This window comes from Xyrauchen texanus, chromosome 13 (assembly GCF_025860055.1).
Source record: "Xyrauchen texanus isolate HMW12.3.18 chromosome 13, RBS_HiC_50CHRs, whole genome shotgun sequence".
NCBI classification, from domain to species: domain Eukaryota; kingdom Metazoa; phylum Chordata; class Actinopteri; order Cypriniformes; family Catostomidae; genus Xyrauchen; species Xyrauchen texanus.
The window spans coordinates 38482300-38499987 of NC_068288.1; the positions used below are offsets into that span (position 1 = coordinate 38482300).

The 17688-nt window shown below is 39.7% G+C and overlaps 1 protein-coding gene across 1 annotated transcript in view; it reads right to left on the minus strand.

The window, feature by feature from the left end:
- LOC127654359 (receptor-type tyrosine-protein phosphatase gamma-like) overlaps positions 1–17688 on the minus strand; it is a 159907-nt gene that overhangs the window by 29837 nt on the left and 112382 nt on the right. Inside the window, exons 7-12 of the mRNA XM_052141498.1 lie at positions 16355–16512; positions 15180–15375; positions 8286–8470; positions 4829–4937; positions 4641–4690; positions 477–1236 (exon numbers count right to left, since the gene is read on the minus strand). Coding sequence (XP_051997458.1) covers positions 477–1236; positions 4641–4690; positions 4829–4937; positions 8286–8470; positions 15180–15375; positions 16355–16512 — 1458 coding nt within the window. The remainder of the gene's footprint in view (positions 1–476; positions 1237–4640; positions 4691–4828; positions 4938–8285; positions 8471–15179; positions 15376–16354; positions 16513–17688) is intronic.

The window sequence follows — 17688 nt, forward strand, 5'->3', positions numbered from 1 at the left end:
ATGTTTGTGATGTTCTCAGACAAATATGAACTTTTCCTGGTACTTGGCATTGATACATTTTTTTTTAAATGTTTTTCTTTATATCATTTTTAGGGGGTATTTCCGTTAACCGCCATTGTTTCCTCCCACTGATGGTCACAAATATGACGACTGCAGGGAAACGTGACATCACTGAAACAGTGTAATATAAAAATATATATATATATTTTATTTTTTTTTATTTTATTTTTTTTTTTCAAAAAGCATTTATAAGAACCGATTAATCAGTAAAACCGATATTATTGGTCTACCTCTAATTTAAAATTTTTAATGCACTATTAATACTTTGTGATTTAGAATTTTTCTGAAACCAGAAGCCTTCAAGTATGACATCATATCCTATCAGTTGCGGTGTCTGAAATTATGTTGCATGCTCAAACCCGATTGTGACTGTGGGTTCAGTTTTGGAGTGGGAAAGTCAGTAGTAGCTCACCTACCAGTGTGAATGTAGTATGGCCAGTGAACTCTCTCTTCATTGGTTAGTTTGGTTGATTCTGTTGAGCTGGCAGGAAGTTGCATATCTGCAGTGTTGTCATCCTCCAACCATGTTGGTTTTGATGAATCCTCCCCAGAAGTCTTTTCTGTGGCACCAGATAAAAGCTCTTCCACTATCTTAGGGGCCAGTATGGTGTTCTCATTGTTAACATCCGCCGTCTCTCGTCCTCTCTCCCAGTATGTTGAAGTTGGTACGGGGGCCGATGGTTTTTGAGGCACCGTTTTCTCCTGCTGTTTGTCCTTGACATTTTTATCCTTTTTTTTCTTTTCCTCTTCCTCCTTTTCCTCTTTTTCTTCCTCCTTTTCATCCTCCTCATCCTCCTCCTCCTCATCTCTTTCACTTCCTTCTTCCTCATTATTATTTCCTTCTGTTGTATCTTTAGCGGTAAGGATGTTGTTCTCAGAAGCGATGGTTTCCGCAGTAGTAGCGGCTGGTTGTTGGGTGGGTGCTGGGCCTGAGTTTGTAGAGTGGGTGGGCCAAAGGGAACCCGGGATGGAGGAAATCACACTGCCGCTGAAACCCAGCCCTGCCAACAGAGTGCTGGTCACCACAGATGCTACAGTGGCTTGCCCACCACTGGATGGAGGCCCCATTCCAGTAGCCATGGAAACGAAAGAAAAAGGGAGGCCAGCGGACGTCCAGGTGGAAGAGCCTGAGCTTATAGGGGCCATGTCTGCAGAGGAGGCGGGGGAAACGGTGGGCTAGAATTGGGCAGGACAGGACAAGAAAAATAAAGAACTCTAATATCAGTAGATGGGTGAATCTCACAAAACGTATCAAGATCATGTCCAGGTCATATTGTATTTAATCTCCAAATTATGGTAGTATTTTTTGTACTACATTTTGTTTATGCAGACTTCTAGATTTTTTTATTAAAAATAACTTTTTTAAACTGCAATAGATTTGATAGACATTGAAAATAGAAAATAGAGTTTGGGGAGACATTATGTACCTAATGTTCATTCCAAAAATGTCACAATGCAAAACCATTTAATGGTCCTAAAATAACCTTAATTTTCTATATGCAAAAATAATTTTCTCACTATCATAATGACACTTCCCCTTCTGTCATTCACTCGACGTGTCAGTGACACACCGACCTCGCTGTCAGGGCTACCAAGGTCACAGCGCAAGCACTCGGGCGGGCGATGAACTTGGTCGAGATGCATATGTTGACAAAGCCCGCTTTCTCAACGCCCCCGTCTGCCAGTTCTGTCTCTTTGGCGACACCGTCGATGACTTCGCCCAGCAGTTTTTGGCGGTGAGGAAACAGACAGAGGCCATCTCACACATCATGCCGCGCCGCGGGCGTCCACCTGTGAAGAAACCACCGGCAGCTCCGCCTCAACCTGGGCCCAGCTCTCAGCCCAAACCTTGCAGTCCCACTCCCCAGACGCGGCAATCTCACATCCGGACCCACGACTGCCCAGCCCCGGCAGGCCAGCGCTGACGAGTCTCGAGGACGTTCCTACAGGACCCCCTCCTCTATCTACAACCCGCTCCCTGCCGGGTGCGTGGAGCAAGGTAAGTACTTTGAGCTTTTTCTCTGCACCCAAGCCTCGGGACGCGTGTTTGCCTCCCGACACACTATAACCTGCTCCCCCCCAGCCGCGAAGCCCCACCCGGTATGTCCAAAAATATCGTCCCGTTACTGCCTCTCGCACGGAGCTTAGACGCATGGCTTGCGCTTCCCAGCCCGTAGCGTTGGCTGGCCAGGACCATCCGACACGGCTATGCGATTCAATTCGCCAGGCTCCCGCCTCGTTTCAGGGGTATTCGCTCCACTCCATTGCATGCCGAAAATGCCAGCACTCTGCTACTCAAGGACGCGATAGAGCCTGTCCCTCCTGCTGAGATGAAGAAGCGTTTCTACAGCCCTTACTTCATTGTAGAGCACACGTTACACCACTCTTTGTCTCCCTCCACTGGCTGCCGGTTCATGCACATACTAAATTCAAAAGGCCCTGATGCTGGCATACAAAACAGTCATGGGGTCTGCTCCAGCATACCTAAAAACATTTATGCAGAGTTATGTTCCCACCAGAAGCCTGCGGTCGGCTAAGGAACGTCGCCTTCTCGTACCAAAACAAAGAGGCACCAAAACACTTTCCCGGACTTTCAGTTTCATCATACCACGTTGGTGGAATGACCTTCCCAACTCAATCCGTGAAGCTGACTCACTCTCTATCTTCAAAAAACGGCTAAAAACACACATTTTCTAAAAGCACTTAACCAGTCACAAAAAATAATAATAATTATAATTATTTACAATTCTTGTTGCACTTAAATCTGTTTTGTATACTATTCTGATGATAGTGAAACGTTGTAGTATGGCACTTTTCGTACCGCTGTCTCCTTAAGATGATTCGCTTATGTTTTCCTCTTTTGTAAGTTGCTTTGGATAAAAGCATCTACCAAATGAATAAATGTAAATGTAAATGTAAATGTAAATGTACCCAAAAAAAGGTGGTGGGTTGCGGCCAATCTTGGACTTGCGAGTTCTCAACCGGACTTTACACAGACTCCCATTCAAATGCTCATGCAGAGGCGAATTTTAACCTGCGTACGGCATCAAGATTGGTTTGTAGCGGTAGACCTGAAGGACACGTACTTCCACGTCTCCATTTTGCCTTGACACCACCACTTCTTACGGTTCGCCATAGACGGCCATGCGTATCAGTACAAGGTCCTCCCCTTCGGCCTGTCCCTGTCCCCTCGCGACTTCACCAAGGTCGCAGAGGCAGCTCTTGCCCTGCTGCGGGAAAAGGGCATCCGCATACTCAATTACCTCAATGACTGGCTCATCCTAGCACACTCTCAAGAATTACTATGCGCCCACACGGACCAGGGGCTCGAGTACCTAAGCCGTTTATGGCTTCAGGTCAACTTGGAAAAGAGCAAGCTCTTTCTGGTTCAGAGCATCTCCTTTCTCAGTTTGGAGTTAGACTCGGTCTCAATGTCAGCATGCCTCACGACAGAGTGTGCACAGTCAGTGCTTACCTGCCTTGCTCGCTTCAAGCCAGGCACAGCGGTTCCTCTCAAACAGTTCCAGAGCCCTGCCTGCGTTGGCACATCAATTGCCTCGAGTTGTTGGCTGCGGAGGTTTCTCCCACTGATTCAGGGCAAGCACATCTTGATCCACTCAGATAGCACCACCACGGTAGCGTACATAAATCGCCAAGGCGGCGTACGCTCCCGTCTCATATCACAACTCGCCTGCCATCTCCTCCTTTGGAGTCAGCCACTGCTCACCACTCATATCCCTGGCGACCGAAACATGACGGCAGACGCGCTGTCGCGACAGGTCTCGCTCAGTGGAGAGTGGAGGCTCCACCCCCAGGTGGTCCAGCTGATATGCGACCGCTTCGGCAGGGAACAGATAGACCTCTTTACCTCCCAAGACAACTCCCACTGCCCGTTCTGGTACTCCCTAATGGAGGCCCCTCTTGGCACAGATGCGCTGGCACACAGCTGGCCCCGGGGGCTGCGCAAGTACACATTTCCCCCAGTGAGCCTTCTTGCACTGGTGCTATGCAAGGTCAGGGAGGACGAGGAACAGGTCACCTTGGTGGCTCCTTATTGGCCCACCCGGACCTGGTTCTCAGATCTCATACTCCTCGCGACAGCACCTCCCTGGCAAATCCCCCTGAGGAAGGACCTTCTTTCTCAGGGACGGGGCACCCTCTGGAACGGTAGACCGCTTAGAACCTAAGCGGTCTACCACCTGCAGTTATGGACAAGCCAGAGCTGCCTCTACCAGGAAACTTTACGCACTCAAGTGGCGTCTGTTAGCAAATTTATGTTCTTCCAGATCTGAAGACCCACAGAGATGCGCAGTTCAGTCAGTGCTTTCATTCCTGCAGGACATACACCTTGAAGGTGTATGTCGCTGCTATCGCAGCCCTTAGGTTTTTTATGGACCTAAAAATCAGCTTCATTTTCTAAATGCAAAATATAATTCCAATTAATTTGATTTTGGGGTGAAATGTAACCTGGGTGTGTTTTGGTGAGAATCGCCCCAAAAATGAAAACAAAATGAGCAATGAACAAATGTAAACACACTGGATCTTTTTCCACAGTGGACTAGATCAGTGCTATTACCCACCATTCCAGCTTTCACAATTCTTGTTCCCTCGAATATCCTTGTGGTGTTTGCTTTAAAAAAAACAAAAAAAAACAACAACAAGATTAACCAATGACCTGATGGATTTGCATGAATAATATTTCAAGTGGTATAGGAAGAATGGACACTAATATTTGTACTTTTAATTACAATTGGGTAATTTTACAAACCTCTGAGTAAAAGTGTTTGGCTAAAGTCACTGCGCTGATCTCTTTGACATACAGCTTGCACTCTGAACAGATACAGGACATCTGGAGACACAAGTGTGATGACTGCCCTCTACAGGAGGCAAACAACACCACATATGTCACATATAAGAGAGAAATAGACATTGACACAAGAAGGGTTGTCTTGGCACTTTTCTGCATCTAATACGGGTTGGCTTTTGGTCACTTGTTTGTGGTTGTGTATTTTATATTTTACTTTAAAGGGATAGTTCAAACAAAAATGAACATTCTCTCATTATTTACTCACCCTCATGCCATCCCAGATGTTTATGACTTTCTTTCTTCTGCTGAACACAAATGAACATTTTTAGAAGAATATCTCAGCTCTGTAGGTCTATAAAATGTAAGTGAATGGTAAACAGTACTCAGAAGGCCCAAAAAGGACATAAATGTAGCATAAAAGTCACCCAAAGGCTCCAGTGGTTAAATCCATGTATTCAGAAGTGATATGATAGGTGTGGTTGAGAAACACATTCCACATTCTGGTTTGGAAGTGACTTTCATTTTCAGCCACCAACTTTTTGGGGCCAGTCAACGGCTGAGATTTATAATAAAGAATTACATAAATATTTAAATGTTGTTTCTCGCTCACACTTATAATATCGCTTCTGATGATTTTGACTTATCCACTGGAGCTGTATGGATTACTTTTATGTTACTTTTATGTCCTTTTTGGACCTTCTGAGTTCTGGGAACCATTCACTTACATTGTGAGGACAAACAGTTCTGAAATATTCTTCTAAAAATCTGTTTGTGCTCTGCAGAATAAAGAAAGTCATACATCTGGGATGGCATGAGGGTGAGTAAATGATTTAATTTTTAGGTGAACTATCCCTTTAATACTGTCTTTTTTAGTTGTATACTTGTAAAAATATCCATTGAAATAAATAAATAAATAATAAAAAATGACAATGAAATAATAGTAAAGAAGAGTTCTTTTATACGCATGTTTCTGAATAATGGACACAGTCAATGTGTCCTTCAAAATTCTGAGAAAACACACCCAAAAAACCTCATTACACAACATGGACTGACAGAATGTAATTTTTATTAAATGTCAAAGCAAATTTGACATATTCCATTATTATTTGTATAAAATTACACTTATTTAAGTGTGGACCTGTGGATCTGCATCCTCATTTCCCAGAAATAGATAGTAGGTTCATTTGAATTGCATATGCCAAAATCTGATCTTGGTTCTTCAGGACAACATGTGGCTAAAATTGAAATAAAAATGTAAATGTAAAATAGAAAAGATGAGGGAGTCATGATGGGCTGTAGAGTGAAAGAAAGTAATTGGACTTTAACCATGGTAGTTATATCCCTCAACTAATTTCAAATTCCAAAAAAAGACTGACAGCACTCATCACAAAAAGTTCCCTCAACTTGCTTGACACTCTCTTGTTGTCATGAATACCATATTTGTAAGAATACCCCAATAAGGTGACTGACAGATATGGGTGTAAGTCATTCAATAGACTTGACGGAAGAAAGACCAAATGCTCTCCAAATCCATCAAAGCAGTCCATCCATCAGGCTTATGAGGAAATGCTAGGAACCAAGATAACGTCAACAAGGGACACTTTGTTCTTTGTTTTTCCAGAACTCAAATAAGAGGGTAAACTTTTTATAGGGTGTGTTTTTGTGGTCTATGTACATGTCAGATTGTCTCTCTTTTTTACAGGATATTGACAGGAAAGTAGCAAGCATATATTTATTTAGAAATGTCTATGTTGCCCCTAATTTTTCAACATAATCAATAAACATACAGTATGCAGCATAGCACATCAGTGCCAGTTTTAAAACAATAGACCAATCATGGATACATTTTGCTGGGGGTGGGACAAGCATATTCAGGCTATTGAGAGTTTACAGCAAATGTAAAACGTATATTGTCTTATTAATATCTAAACAGATGGGTACATTTTGTGATGGTCAGTAGTTTTTCCGGATCTATTAAGTTATTAAAAAATAAATTACAAAAGAAATTCACATAAAACAATGACTTAAATAACCCCTTCAATAATAAACAAGTTTTGTCAAATGGTGTAACCATCCGGAGACAGTAAAAATTAAAATAAATAAATAAATTCAGTTTGAAATTCTAGAAAAAATGTTGGCTTAATGTTGGCTTCATATCAACAAATTTCTAAAAAAACAAGAATGCAGTAAAACAATTTTGTTTTAAAATATTAATATTTGTCACGTGGTGTTACCAACAAGTAGGTTGCATTTTGTTATCATGTGACAATAAATAAATATTAAGAAATTAATATTTTCTGGTTTGAGAAATTCATTAAACCTTCATTAAAAATAATTGCGATCGGGAACCTGCAAAGATGCAAATTATACGTCATCAATAAGGGTTCACTTCCGCGATTTGGTACAATTGTGTTCATATCAGCAGCGAACCGCACTGGAGTTCACGTGAACCGTACCCCAGACCACCTTTTCAAGTGGACTCGGTTTGCGGGTGCACATCCGATATACACCACCCAAATGAACCAAACTTTGACGTCATTCGACGTCATCGGGTGCGCACCAAAAGTGCTAGTGTGAAAGCACCTGAATTTGAGTCAAGAATAAATTTTTCTCAGGGTTACTCCATATGACTATATTAATAAAATGTACCTTTTTAAACGTCTAAAAAATCTAAAATTGCAAAATTAACTCAGTAATTTAACATGTGTTCATTATAGAAGAGGTGCATTTATGTAATTGCTTTGTGTGAGTTGAATATTTGGTTGAACTTTATTTTATAGTACATGTACTTTCAGGAAACTTACAGTGCACTTACCCAAGAAAGTACTGAGTAGTATTAGGTAACTACAGTACATGTACTTACTATGGGTTAAGGTTAGGGTTGGGGTTAGGTTTAGGTTTAGGACCTAGTAGTTGTTGTAATTATATAGTAAGTAAATATAGAACAGTATTGTAAAATAAAGTGCTACCAAATCTTTTAGGTATTTTTCATTAATGTAATAATACAGACAAAAATGAGCGTCACGTCATTGACCCATATATCAAAAGTAAAGCAAAAGGCTTTGGTCATTATAGAGGCTCTTTCCCATCATCTACACTGCCAGTTTAAGTTATTGACCTGTATCTGTGTGTATACAGTATATGTGTGTATACAGAATATGTGTGTGGGTATGTGAATATGCCTGGATAAGGTATACTTTTAAATGATCATGTTTTTTCTATGCTGAAATATGTTGATCTGTTGGCGTTTATACAGTCTATGATGGAGCCGAAGACAAATGTACACATTGTGGATAACAAAGTTACTGAACCGAACTGAAGAACCATGACGGTGTGAATGAGGCTTGTGGTGGTGAATATTGTACACCAATTTGCTCTTATGATTACTCTGCTTGCCCTTTCAGACAGGAAACCTCACCGTGCTGTGTTCACTGCTCTGTGTGAAGGTCTTTTCAAAAGGCATTTCATCCTTCACCCAGCTGTAGGAGACCAGGAAGCCCACTATAGGCGGGTGGTAGATCGTTGACGGACGATCCCAGGTCAACACAAGGGCCGTTCGGTTCAGCGGATGGACCTTCATGTTGCCAGGGACGCTACTACAGACTGAAATGGAGAAGGCGGGAAAAAGGCAGACAGGTATGATAAGACAGATAAAACCATGAAATCCATGTCCTTATTAGAAATGGGAAGAAGGTAAAGTTGTTTTCATTTGATTAGGGATGTGTGACAGAAGATTAGAGGTCGGCATTACGGCTCTCCGGCAGCGGGAGCAGAGCCAAATCTCTGACGCTCGGGTCCCTGGCTGCAGCCCGGAGGTGAAGCTAAATCTTTCATTGCTGTCTGACTCACCAAAGCGTTTTCACTAGATACTGCTTCAAAGTGGAAAATAATACATGAGTTCATCTCAATATGCCCCCAGGGTTTCAAACAGCCTCTCGGTGGGTGCATGCATGCGTGTCTGTAGTGTGTACTACACTGGACGCAGTAGGAAGTATAACGTGTGCATGTAATACTGTGGTGCTCACTTAACAGTGGACACTTGACTCGGCCCTTCAAATAAACCCTCACAGCAAAGGTCTCTGAAGACCATTGAGTTTGATAAGCATGACAGAATATTCTCACCATGATGCTTCATTGGCTATTGTTTTTCTTTCTTGTTGCAGTGATCTTGTTGTTAGTATCATTTTATGTTGCAGCCACAACAAACATAAACCCCAGGTTCCAGTTTTGCAGTATAAAAATAGTCCATTAGGATTACATTAAAGGAACAGTTCACCCAAAAATTAACACCTCAATCAAACACCTACGAGTTGGTTTCCTCTGTTGAACACAAAATGTTCTGTTGTGCAGAGTGTTAAGCCTCAGGCATCATTCCCTTTCATTGCACTTTCAAGTCATTTGGGCCTGAAACAACATGAGGGTGATTAAATGATGACAGAATTTTCATTTTGGTGTAAACTATCCCTTTAACGTTGCACATTTTTTTTAAACTTGTATTTTAAAGTCCCTTTCATGACACATCACAGCTTCAATGCACTTCTCAATGTAAAAAAATCAAGCTTTGCTTTGAAATCCACATGAAAAGCCAGATAGCGTCACGGAAGGGCGATTTACTAGGTTGCTAGGTAGCAAGAAAACGGGATGTGTACACAGTAAACAGTGAAGATGGTGAAAGCAAATGAAAGAGCAAACATGTATTTGAACACAGAGCAGAAAAAAAGGCCTGGTGATTGCTTTGATATCCCTACTTAAACTAGCCTGAGATGGTTGCTGGTCTTAGCTGGATTAAGCTGGTTTTAGCTGGTTTAAGCTGGTCTCCCAGCCTGGCCAAGCTGGTGCTCATTTGGTTTAGCTGGGTGGCCATCTGATGCACTCCTAGCCTGAGCAGCTGAAAATGCCCCAAACCCCTCTAAAACCAGGCTGGTTAGATTAGCTTAAGTAGTTTTTTCAGCAGGGCCAGAAAACTTAATGTTGAATCATTTTTCCCACCCTATTTTGATATGTGCATGGGCACCACCTACGCAATGATACGTCGGAACTGATTAGCACTCATTAGCTGCACTTTGAATGTTGCATTTTCTTCTTGGTTCCATTCCCTTACACAAGGCATCATTTTGAAATGGACCAAAACTGTGTCAATAAAAGTCACATGTGAGCAAACTGTCTCCTCATTCGTCAGAATGTTTGTGTGCTGTTCCGGATTTAGCTCATCCATTGATATACTGGTAAAAATTATATTCAGTACTGTGCAAAGGTTCTAGGCACTTTTGCATAGTGAGGATGACTTAAAAAATAATGCCATAAATAGTTTTAAAAAGTCCAGAAACCATAAAAATATCTAAATACATTTTTGGTATGACAACCTTTGCCTTCAAAACAGCACCAATTCTCCTAGGTATGCATGGACACACTTTTTCTTGGTTGTTGGAAGATAGGATGTTCCAAGCTTCTTGGAGAACTTCAGTTCTCACAGTTCTTGAATGTATTTAGGCTGTCTCAGTTGCTTCTGTCTCTTCATGTAATCCCAGACTGACTCAATGATGTTGAGATCCAGGCTCTGTGGGGGCCATACCATCTGTTGTATGGCTCCTTGTTCTTCATCTATTCAATTCTATTTGCAAAGGAAATGTTGAAACCTAAAATTGATATTTCCTACTGATCCACTAAAAGCAGATTATATTAAATAACCATTTTAAGACAAATGTTTTTTGTGAAAAATATAACGTGCCTAAGATTTTTTTACCTGTACATTTTCGAATGTTTGAGTATTGCTTATGTCACGTTTATGCAAAGCTTTGCCGAATGGCACAGAATGCAAGTTCCAGTCAGGTTGCGCTGCAAATACCCATTATCCATCAGTTAGATGAATATGAGCTATACAATTTCTGTCATGGTTATTTTTATTCATCATTAGTTGCTCACATTCTTTCTGCATTGAAGTGGCCACAGAGCTCTCCTGACGCATGCACGCACACAGCAGAATGAAACCAAGTAAAACATTTTTATCAAAAAGTTGCTGATGTAGTCCTACCTGTGTTCTGCCGATATCCCTAAGAGAGAAGAAGGGATATCGGCATACTTAAATTACCTCCGGAATTACTCAACAAATCACATTTTAAATGTGTAATTATATCTATAGTAAGCCTATAGTTGCCAAAAGGCTTTATCCACATTTTGATGATGAATTGAAGTGTTGACCTATAGATGTCTTCTACAAAGATCCATCAGGTATATTCATGGTTTTAAAAGAATATTATTTGGTTAATTGGTCCATTGGGTCGGACTGCATTCTCACCACAAGCGAATCGCTCCAGTGTTTGTTTGCAAAGGTGGTTTCAGAATGCGATTGATTTGCTGTGGATCCGAGTGCAATTGCCGTATTCATATATGCCTAAAGGAACTGAACTAAGGGAGAAAACACATCAGGTTCTGAAATAAATGCTCCAAACAAGCCAGGTGGGAAAAGGCCCTATTGCACATGGGTGCTTCATCAACTTCAAGGACTTTTAGCACTGTGAAATTCTAGGAAGTAAAGTCAATTTGTATTTATTTTTTCCCAAGCAAATTTTCTTGGTTCACAAATACACTTTTTTTTTTTTAATTACACTTTTGATAACGCTTAGGGGCAAAATTGTTTGGTTTGGTAAGTTTTTTTAAATGGATGGTAATAATTTTTAACAAATGAATATTGAAATTGTTTATGTTCATTTAACTCTTTATTTAGATTATCATACTTTTAAAAATGTAATAATTTTTATTTTTATAATTAATTTTCAAAGTTTAACAATGAGAGTCTGGGTCTGGGATAAGGCAGAAACAGTCAAATCTATACCTAAAAGGCATTTCAAATTCACCAAAAATGTATAAACAAGGCACAGTAAACAATTTTAAGTCAGTTTTAATGTGACCTTTATATAACAAAAAGTAACAAGTTTATCTCTGTTTATTTGTAAAAATTAACCTGACATGACATTTCCCAAAGTTAAGGTTGCAACCATATATGGTTGACATTCAAGTCATGTATTTTTTGATTTTTGAAACTTTATCTTTTTATTATATATATAGTTAAAACTTTTGTGAGAGAAAAGGGGGGAAATGATTGTGACATGCAGGTCGGATTCAAACCTTCATTACCTGAGTGAGCACCATGGATTAACATACCTGCCCTGGAGTAATTGTACTAACTGCTGCACCACAGCTCCAACTTTGTGTTTTCTTTTTAATTCTTACTTTCTTTAACTCAGTTCGTCTTTTACTGAGTCTCAGTAAAAAAAATTAATTATGGCTTATGTGAACTGTTGAAAAGACGAACACTCATAATTGCTCGATTGACGTCACTTATCGCACAAATAATTTGGTGGGATGTGTTTTTATCAAGCAGTGCAGACCGCATAAGTAGTGCTTGATAAGGTCATTATACCAAAAGCCTGTGCTCTAAATGTGTGTATCAGCATTAGCGACCTGTCAACATTAGCGATAAACATGTCTGTGAAGCGAGAGGCAGAGCCAGAGAAACACAAGACTTGAAATGAGGACGAGAGGGTGATTCGAAAAGGGCATCTGCCTGTGGAAGCCAGCCTCGAGTTCTCCATTAGCCCCGGTGACTCAGCGAGAGCCCACTATTTTCATCAGTTCAATCATCAGCATGCTAATGACTGCCGCCATTACTGTCTGACAGAGATCACACACAAGCTGATGATTCAAATTGACTATTGTCAAAGCAATTCTTTGGGTTATGTAGTCAACAAGCTAAGATATCAGTCCTGGTATGCTGTGAGACAGTGGTGCTGTGTGCTAAATAAGCTTTTATATTATATGCCATATATTATATATTTTTCTTCAGGATCCACATTTTACAGTAGCAATAAAATTAAAGTAAACAAAAATGTGGTTACCGGTAATAATAATTATTTACAAGTAAGAAAAATCACATGAACAAGAGTTAAAACATTAGTTACATGATAGTAAAGTAACATTTCACCCCAAAATGTAAATTATGTCATAATTTACTTCCCAGAATTACTTTCTTTTTTATGTGAAACACAAAAGGAGATGTAATGTTCTATCTTTCAATACAACAGAATGGACTTAAAGTGTTCAAGTTTAAAAAAGGACCCAAAAGTACCATACAAATATTTCAGGCATCTTACGCATCATATTCCAAATCTTCTGAAGACAACAATATGTTTTAGTGAGAAACAACCCAGAATTTAAGTCATTTTCAGTAAAAATCTTGACATACTTTAGTACTGAATAGCTGCATGGCTGTGATTTAGCTTTAGGTTCAAAACAAGAAGTTCAGGAGTTCACATGTTCATGTAATCTTCGAAATGAAGAGAAGTTAAATATTTCTGGCTCACTGTCCATAATGGAGGGCTCGAGCTCGAGACTCGACCTGAGCCCGAGGAACCCCCTGGACTTCTTGTCTGATTTAGTGGTAACTAGCAATGAAGGTGGAGTTGGGGTACATCAAGATGCCTCAAGAACTGTCGCAGGACAGAGATTAGCAGCAGTTTATATACACTTACTCCAGTGTTGATTGGTTGGATTAAATGAACATGCTTCTCCCGAACTTTTGTTAAGAACTCAATTTCCTATCATAAACATACACTTTAGACACAACATGGCCAGTTGTTTTGTCTGTTTTTGCTATAGTTATAAACAAAGCCAAAGTAGGACCAATCGTTGCATGTCACTAAGCAATGTACAGACTGAAAGCATGACAGGAATGCCACAAACACAGACAAGCGAAGTGATACAAACAGTGAGGAGTCACAGAGCTGTTAAACTATATATCAGCACTCTTGGGACGCCACTTGACCAATCGGATAAGAAGACCGGAACTATCTGTTCTATGATGTTTTATACATTTTTAAATATTTATAACGGCAAAAACTACATTGTTTTTTTGTTCATAGTTTTCTAGGATGAGGGTAACCTGTCCATGACTAGCTTGATGAAGCTGCTCTAAAATGTAGAGTGTAGAGTTTGATTGCACACATGACTTTGTCCATGATGTCAAAAAACAAAAGATATGGGAAGATATTGCAACCCACAAGTTGGGAACACTATTACATAAGGATACATAAGGAAGGAAAAACAATCTGAAAAAGAATAAAAACTAAGCATTTAAAAAAAAAAAAAAAAAAAACTATTGCAAAGTGTTTTCACTACTCATTCTGCTTGCGTCATAAATGCCAGAATTGCTATCTGGCCACACTGTGTTCATCTGTAGGGGTTTATATTTAGAGAGCATATTAATGATGATTATTTCGCCTTTCTGTTGTGCTCCATCACTCCCGACTTCATCACAACCAATAGCAGTCTATTCCCTCAGCCAGGGAGGAAAACAACACTATCATTAACACACAGAGTACACAGTCCCCCAGTTACTGGGCTCAGAGAGCTGTGCTGGTGTAGTCACTGCATTAATAAATCCTATATATAAGGTTCTGTCTCAAGAGCAACGGATATCCTAAAAACAACCAGCTTTGCACTTTATGCATGAGATGAATGAGAAGAAGCCCAAACAAGAAGTCTAGGAAGAAAAACTATCATTTTCCTATGGGACTTTTACCACAGACTCTGCGGTAAACAAACTGAGTGCATTCATAAAGGGATAGTTCACCCAAAAATGTTTATTCAGTCATTATTCACCTGGGGCCTGGGTAGCTCAGTGAGTATTGACACTGACTACCACCCCTGGAGTCATGAGTTCGAATCCAGGGTGTACTGAGTGACTCTGTGCAGGTCTCCTAAGCAACCAAATTGGCCCGGTTGCTAGGGAGGGTAGAGTCACATGAGGTAGCCTCCTTGTGATTTGCTTTAACGTGTGGTTTTCACACTTGGTGGTGCACGTGGTGAGTTGTGCGTGGATGCCGCAGAGAATAGCATGGGCCTCAATATGCGCTACATCTTCACGGTAACGTGCTCAACAAGCAACGTGATAAGATGCATGGATTGACGGTCTCAGAGCTGAGGCAATTGAGATTCCTTCTCCGCTACCCGGATTGAGGCGAGTCACTACGTCACTACAAGTCCTTGAGAAATGGACATTCCAAATTGGGGAGAAAAGGGGAGAAAGAAAAAAAACTTCACTCACCCTCATAAACTCTAAACTAGTTTAAAAACAACAAAGAAATGTAAGGCAAAATTTTAACCTATATCAATTACTTTAATTGTACAGAAAATAAGCAAGGAATGTGAATAATGACTTTTGTGTTCCATGGAAAAAAGAAATTCTAATGAGTTCAGAACAACAGGACCCCTGTTGATTTTGTTACATACAGTTCAAGGATAAATGCAGTCATACCTCTGTTGGTTTCTGTTTCTGCAGCACTGGCCATACTGTCAGTCATGAAGTCTGGGAGCCAAGCATCCATCACAGATGATTTAAAGATCTTCCGCCTATTAAGATCTTGAGTGGGCCGATGGTTATTCCTCAGGTAATCCACAGACTTCACATGATCCTGCTGCTCTGTGGTGAAGATGGAGTAAAAGGACTCCAGCTACAGCAATTGAGACATAAAGAACAGAATGAGAGAGAGAGAAAATCAGTGATGTAAAAAAGAAAGAAGCAAATAGAAATATTTAGAATGTAATCATTATTGCCAATTTTTTTTTTTTTTTTGACAAGATAAAATGTGATGTCAGAGACAGTATAGGAGGAAATGGAACACTCATAGAAAAATGTATTTGAGAAATCACAATGCTCAATATGGTGACTTTAAGAATGGAGGTCCCACCTTTGAGCTACAAGGGGACAATTTTTTAACTCCAGAACACGCATAAGCTGGACCTATAAAAATCTGTTTTTATTTTAAGCTTGATTTAAAATGAAGATGCAAACAAGATTTTACAACATTCCTCTGTTTGTTTGACGAATGGTGGTGGCGTAGTGGGCTAAAGCACATAACTGTTAATCAGAAGGTTGCTGGTTCGATCCCCACGGCCACCACCATTGTGTCCTTGAGCAAGGCACTTAACTCCAGGTTGCTCCGGGGGGATTGTCCCTGTAATAAGTTCACTGTAATTTGCTTTGGATAAAAGCCTCTGCCAAATGCATAAATGTAAATGTCATTCATGCATGTATATGTATGTATATATATATATATATATATATATATATATATATATATATATATATATATATATATATATATACATTAAAAGGAACCACTATTTCGATATAGTATGTTTGCTGATGCTGTTTGACTACAACACATAAACTGTGCACAAACATTGATGATTATATAAATCTTTTTGAGAAATCTTCTGCACTGCCTCATTCCCAGGAACATTTGAGCAGATGAGTCACATCACTTGTTTGTGAGTGTGTGTGATTCTGCAGATGGAATGAATCTGATAGAGGGGACTGAACACACCAATTTCAAGCATAGTGCACACAGCTGGAGGTGATGTTTATACAAGATCATATGAATGTTGATGTGCATGTATGCTTGATTATGTGTGTGTTTGAATGCTAACCTGGTGGTAGGACAGGTAAACAGGCAGACTGAAGATGATCCACTCCACTACCTTACTGCATGGTGGTGTCGTGAGGGAGCCAGTGTAACGGTAGTAACTATCCAAGGATGATGGCAGTAGATCTCTCAGTATAAACGGACCAAGGCTTGTCTCCTTCTCTATTTAATAGATGACACCGAATAAATACTCTTAAAACTGTCTGAGATGTCATGTAAATGAAGTGCTGTGAGGTCAAACATATGTTAATTGGATGTTACATTCACAAACTGCCATTAAAGAAAATTTTTAAAGGGGTCAGATAAACCCCCTCCTCCCGTGGTCCATTTATAACGTTAGTCAAATTTTAATTTTAATTTTTTTATTGCATCTGAACAGTCATAAATGCTGTGAAATGTGCTGTACAAATGGTTAAACTTAGACTGAAATGATCAGGGTCTTAATATAAAAACAAACTTCAGCCACGCTTCTAACTCATGGAATCACTCTGGAGCATTTTGCTGTAATGTCTGCAATAAGGACTTTAAGATATTACAGACATAACAGCAACATTTTCTGTAATGCTGCTTTGAAACAAAGTGTGTTGTGAAAAGCACTAAAGTAATAAATATGACTTCATATGCAGAGCCGTAGGTGCTACACACAGCCAGAAACAACATTAGGTTTGGTGAACTTTTCCACATTTTACTCTTATTGTTAATACTTCTGGTGTTTAGGAATAACTGGATCAATCATCCTACATCATTGTTCATGAATTTAGGTTTCTGATGAAGGATATTCAAGGATTTCAGAGGGAGCTGTTTTTGCAGCTTATATAAAATAAATGGTCTTTTTTTTTCCAAATAGAAAGAAAGCTTTCAGTTCAAATACTTGCTGTTTGTTTTCACTGTACACATAACTATTTTATTTCAAAAGATCAAGAAAAACTAAATTTCTTATGATATGACCCTTTGAAGTTATAATGATTCCACAGGAGATCCATTTTAAAGGAAGATTCCGGGTTGTTAGGGTTAGGTTAACAAGTGTATAGTGTAAAGATCAATTGACAGCATGTGTAGTGTAAAAAGTCACATCCCACGCTTATTTTATATTATCAAATATGGCAGTTGCAGTCAGACACTTACAACAGAAATGAATGGAGCCAGTCCATAAACATTAATACGCTCACTGTTTCAAAAGTATAGCCACAGAAACTAAACAACGTGTTACGTGTTAGCATAATTTGCTTATTATCATTTTCAAAAAAACAAAAAACAACTTTGTTTTTGTGACAACATTACCAGGGTAATCCCTGTAATCTGGTAAACACTGTAAAATCCCAGTAAATCCCCAATTTT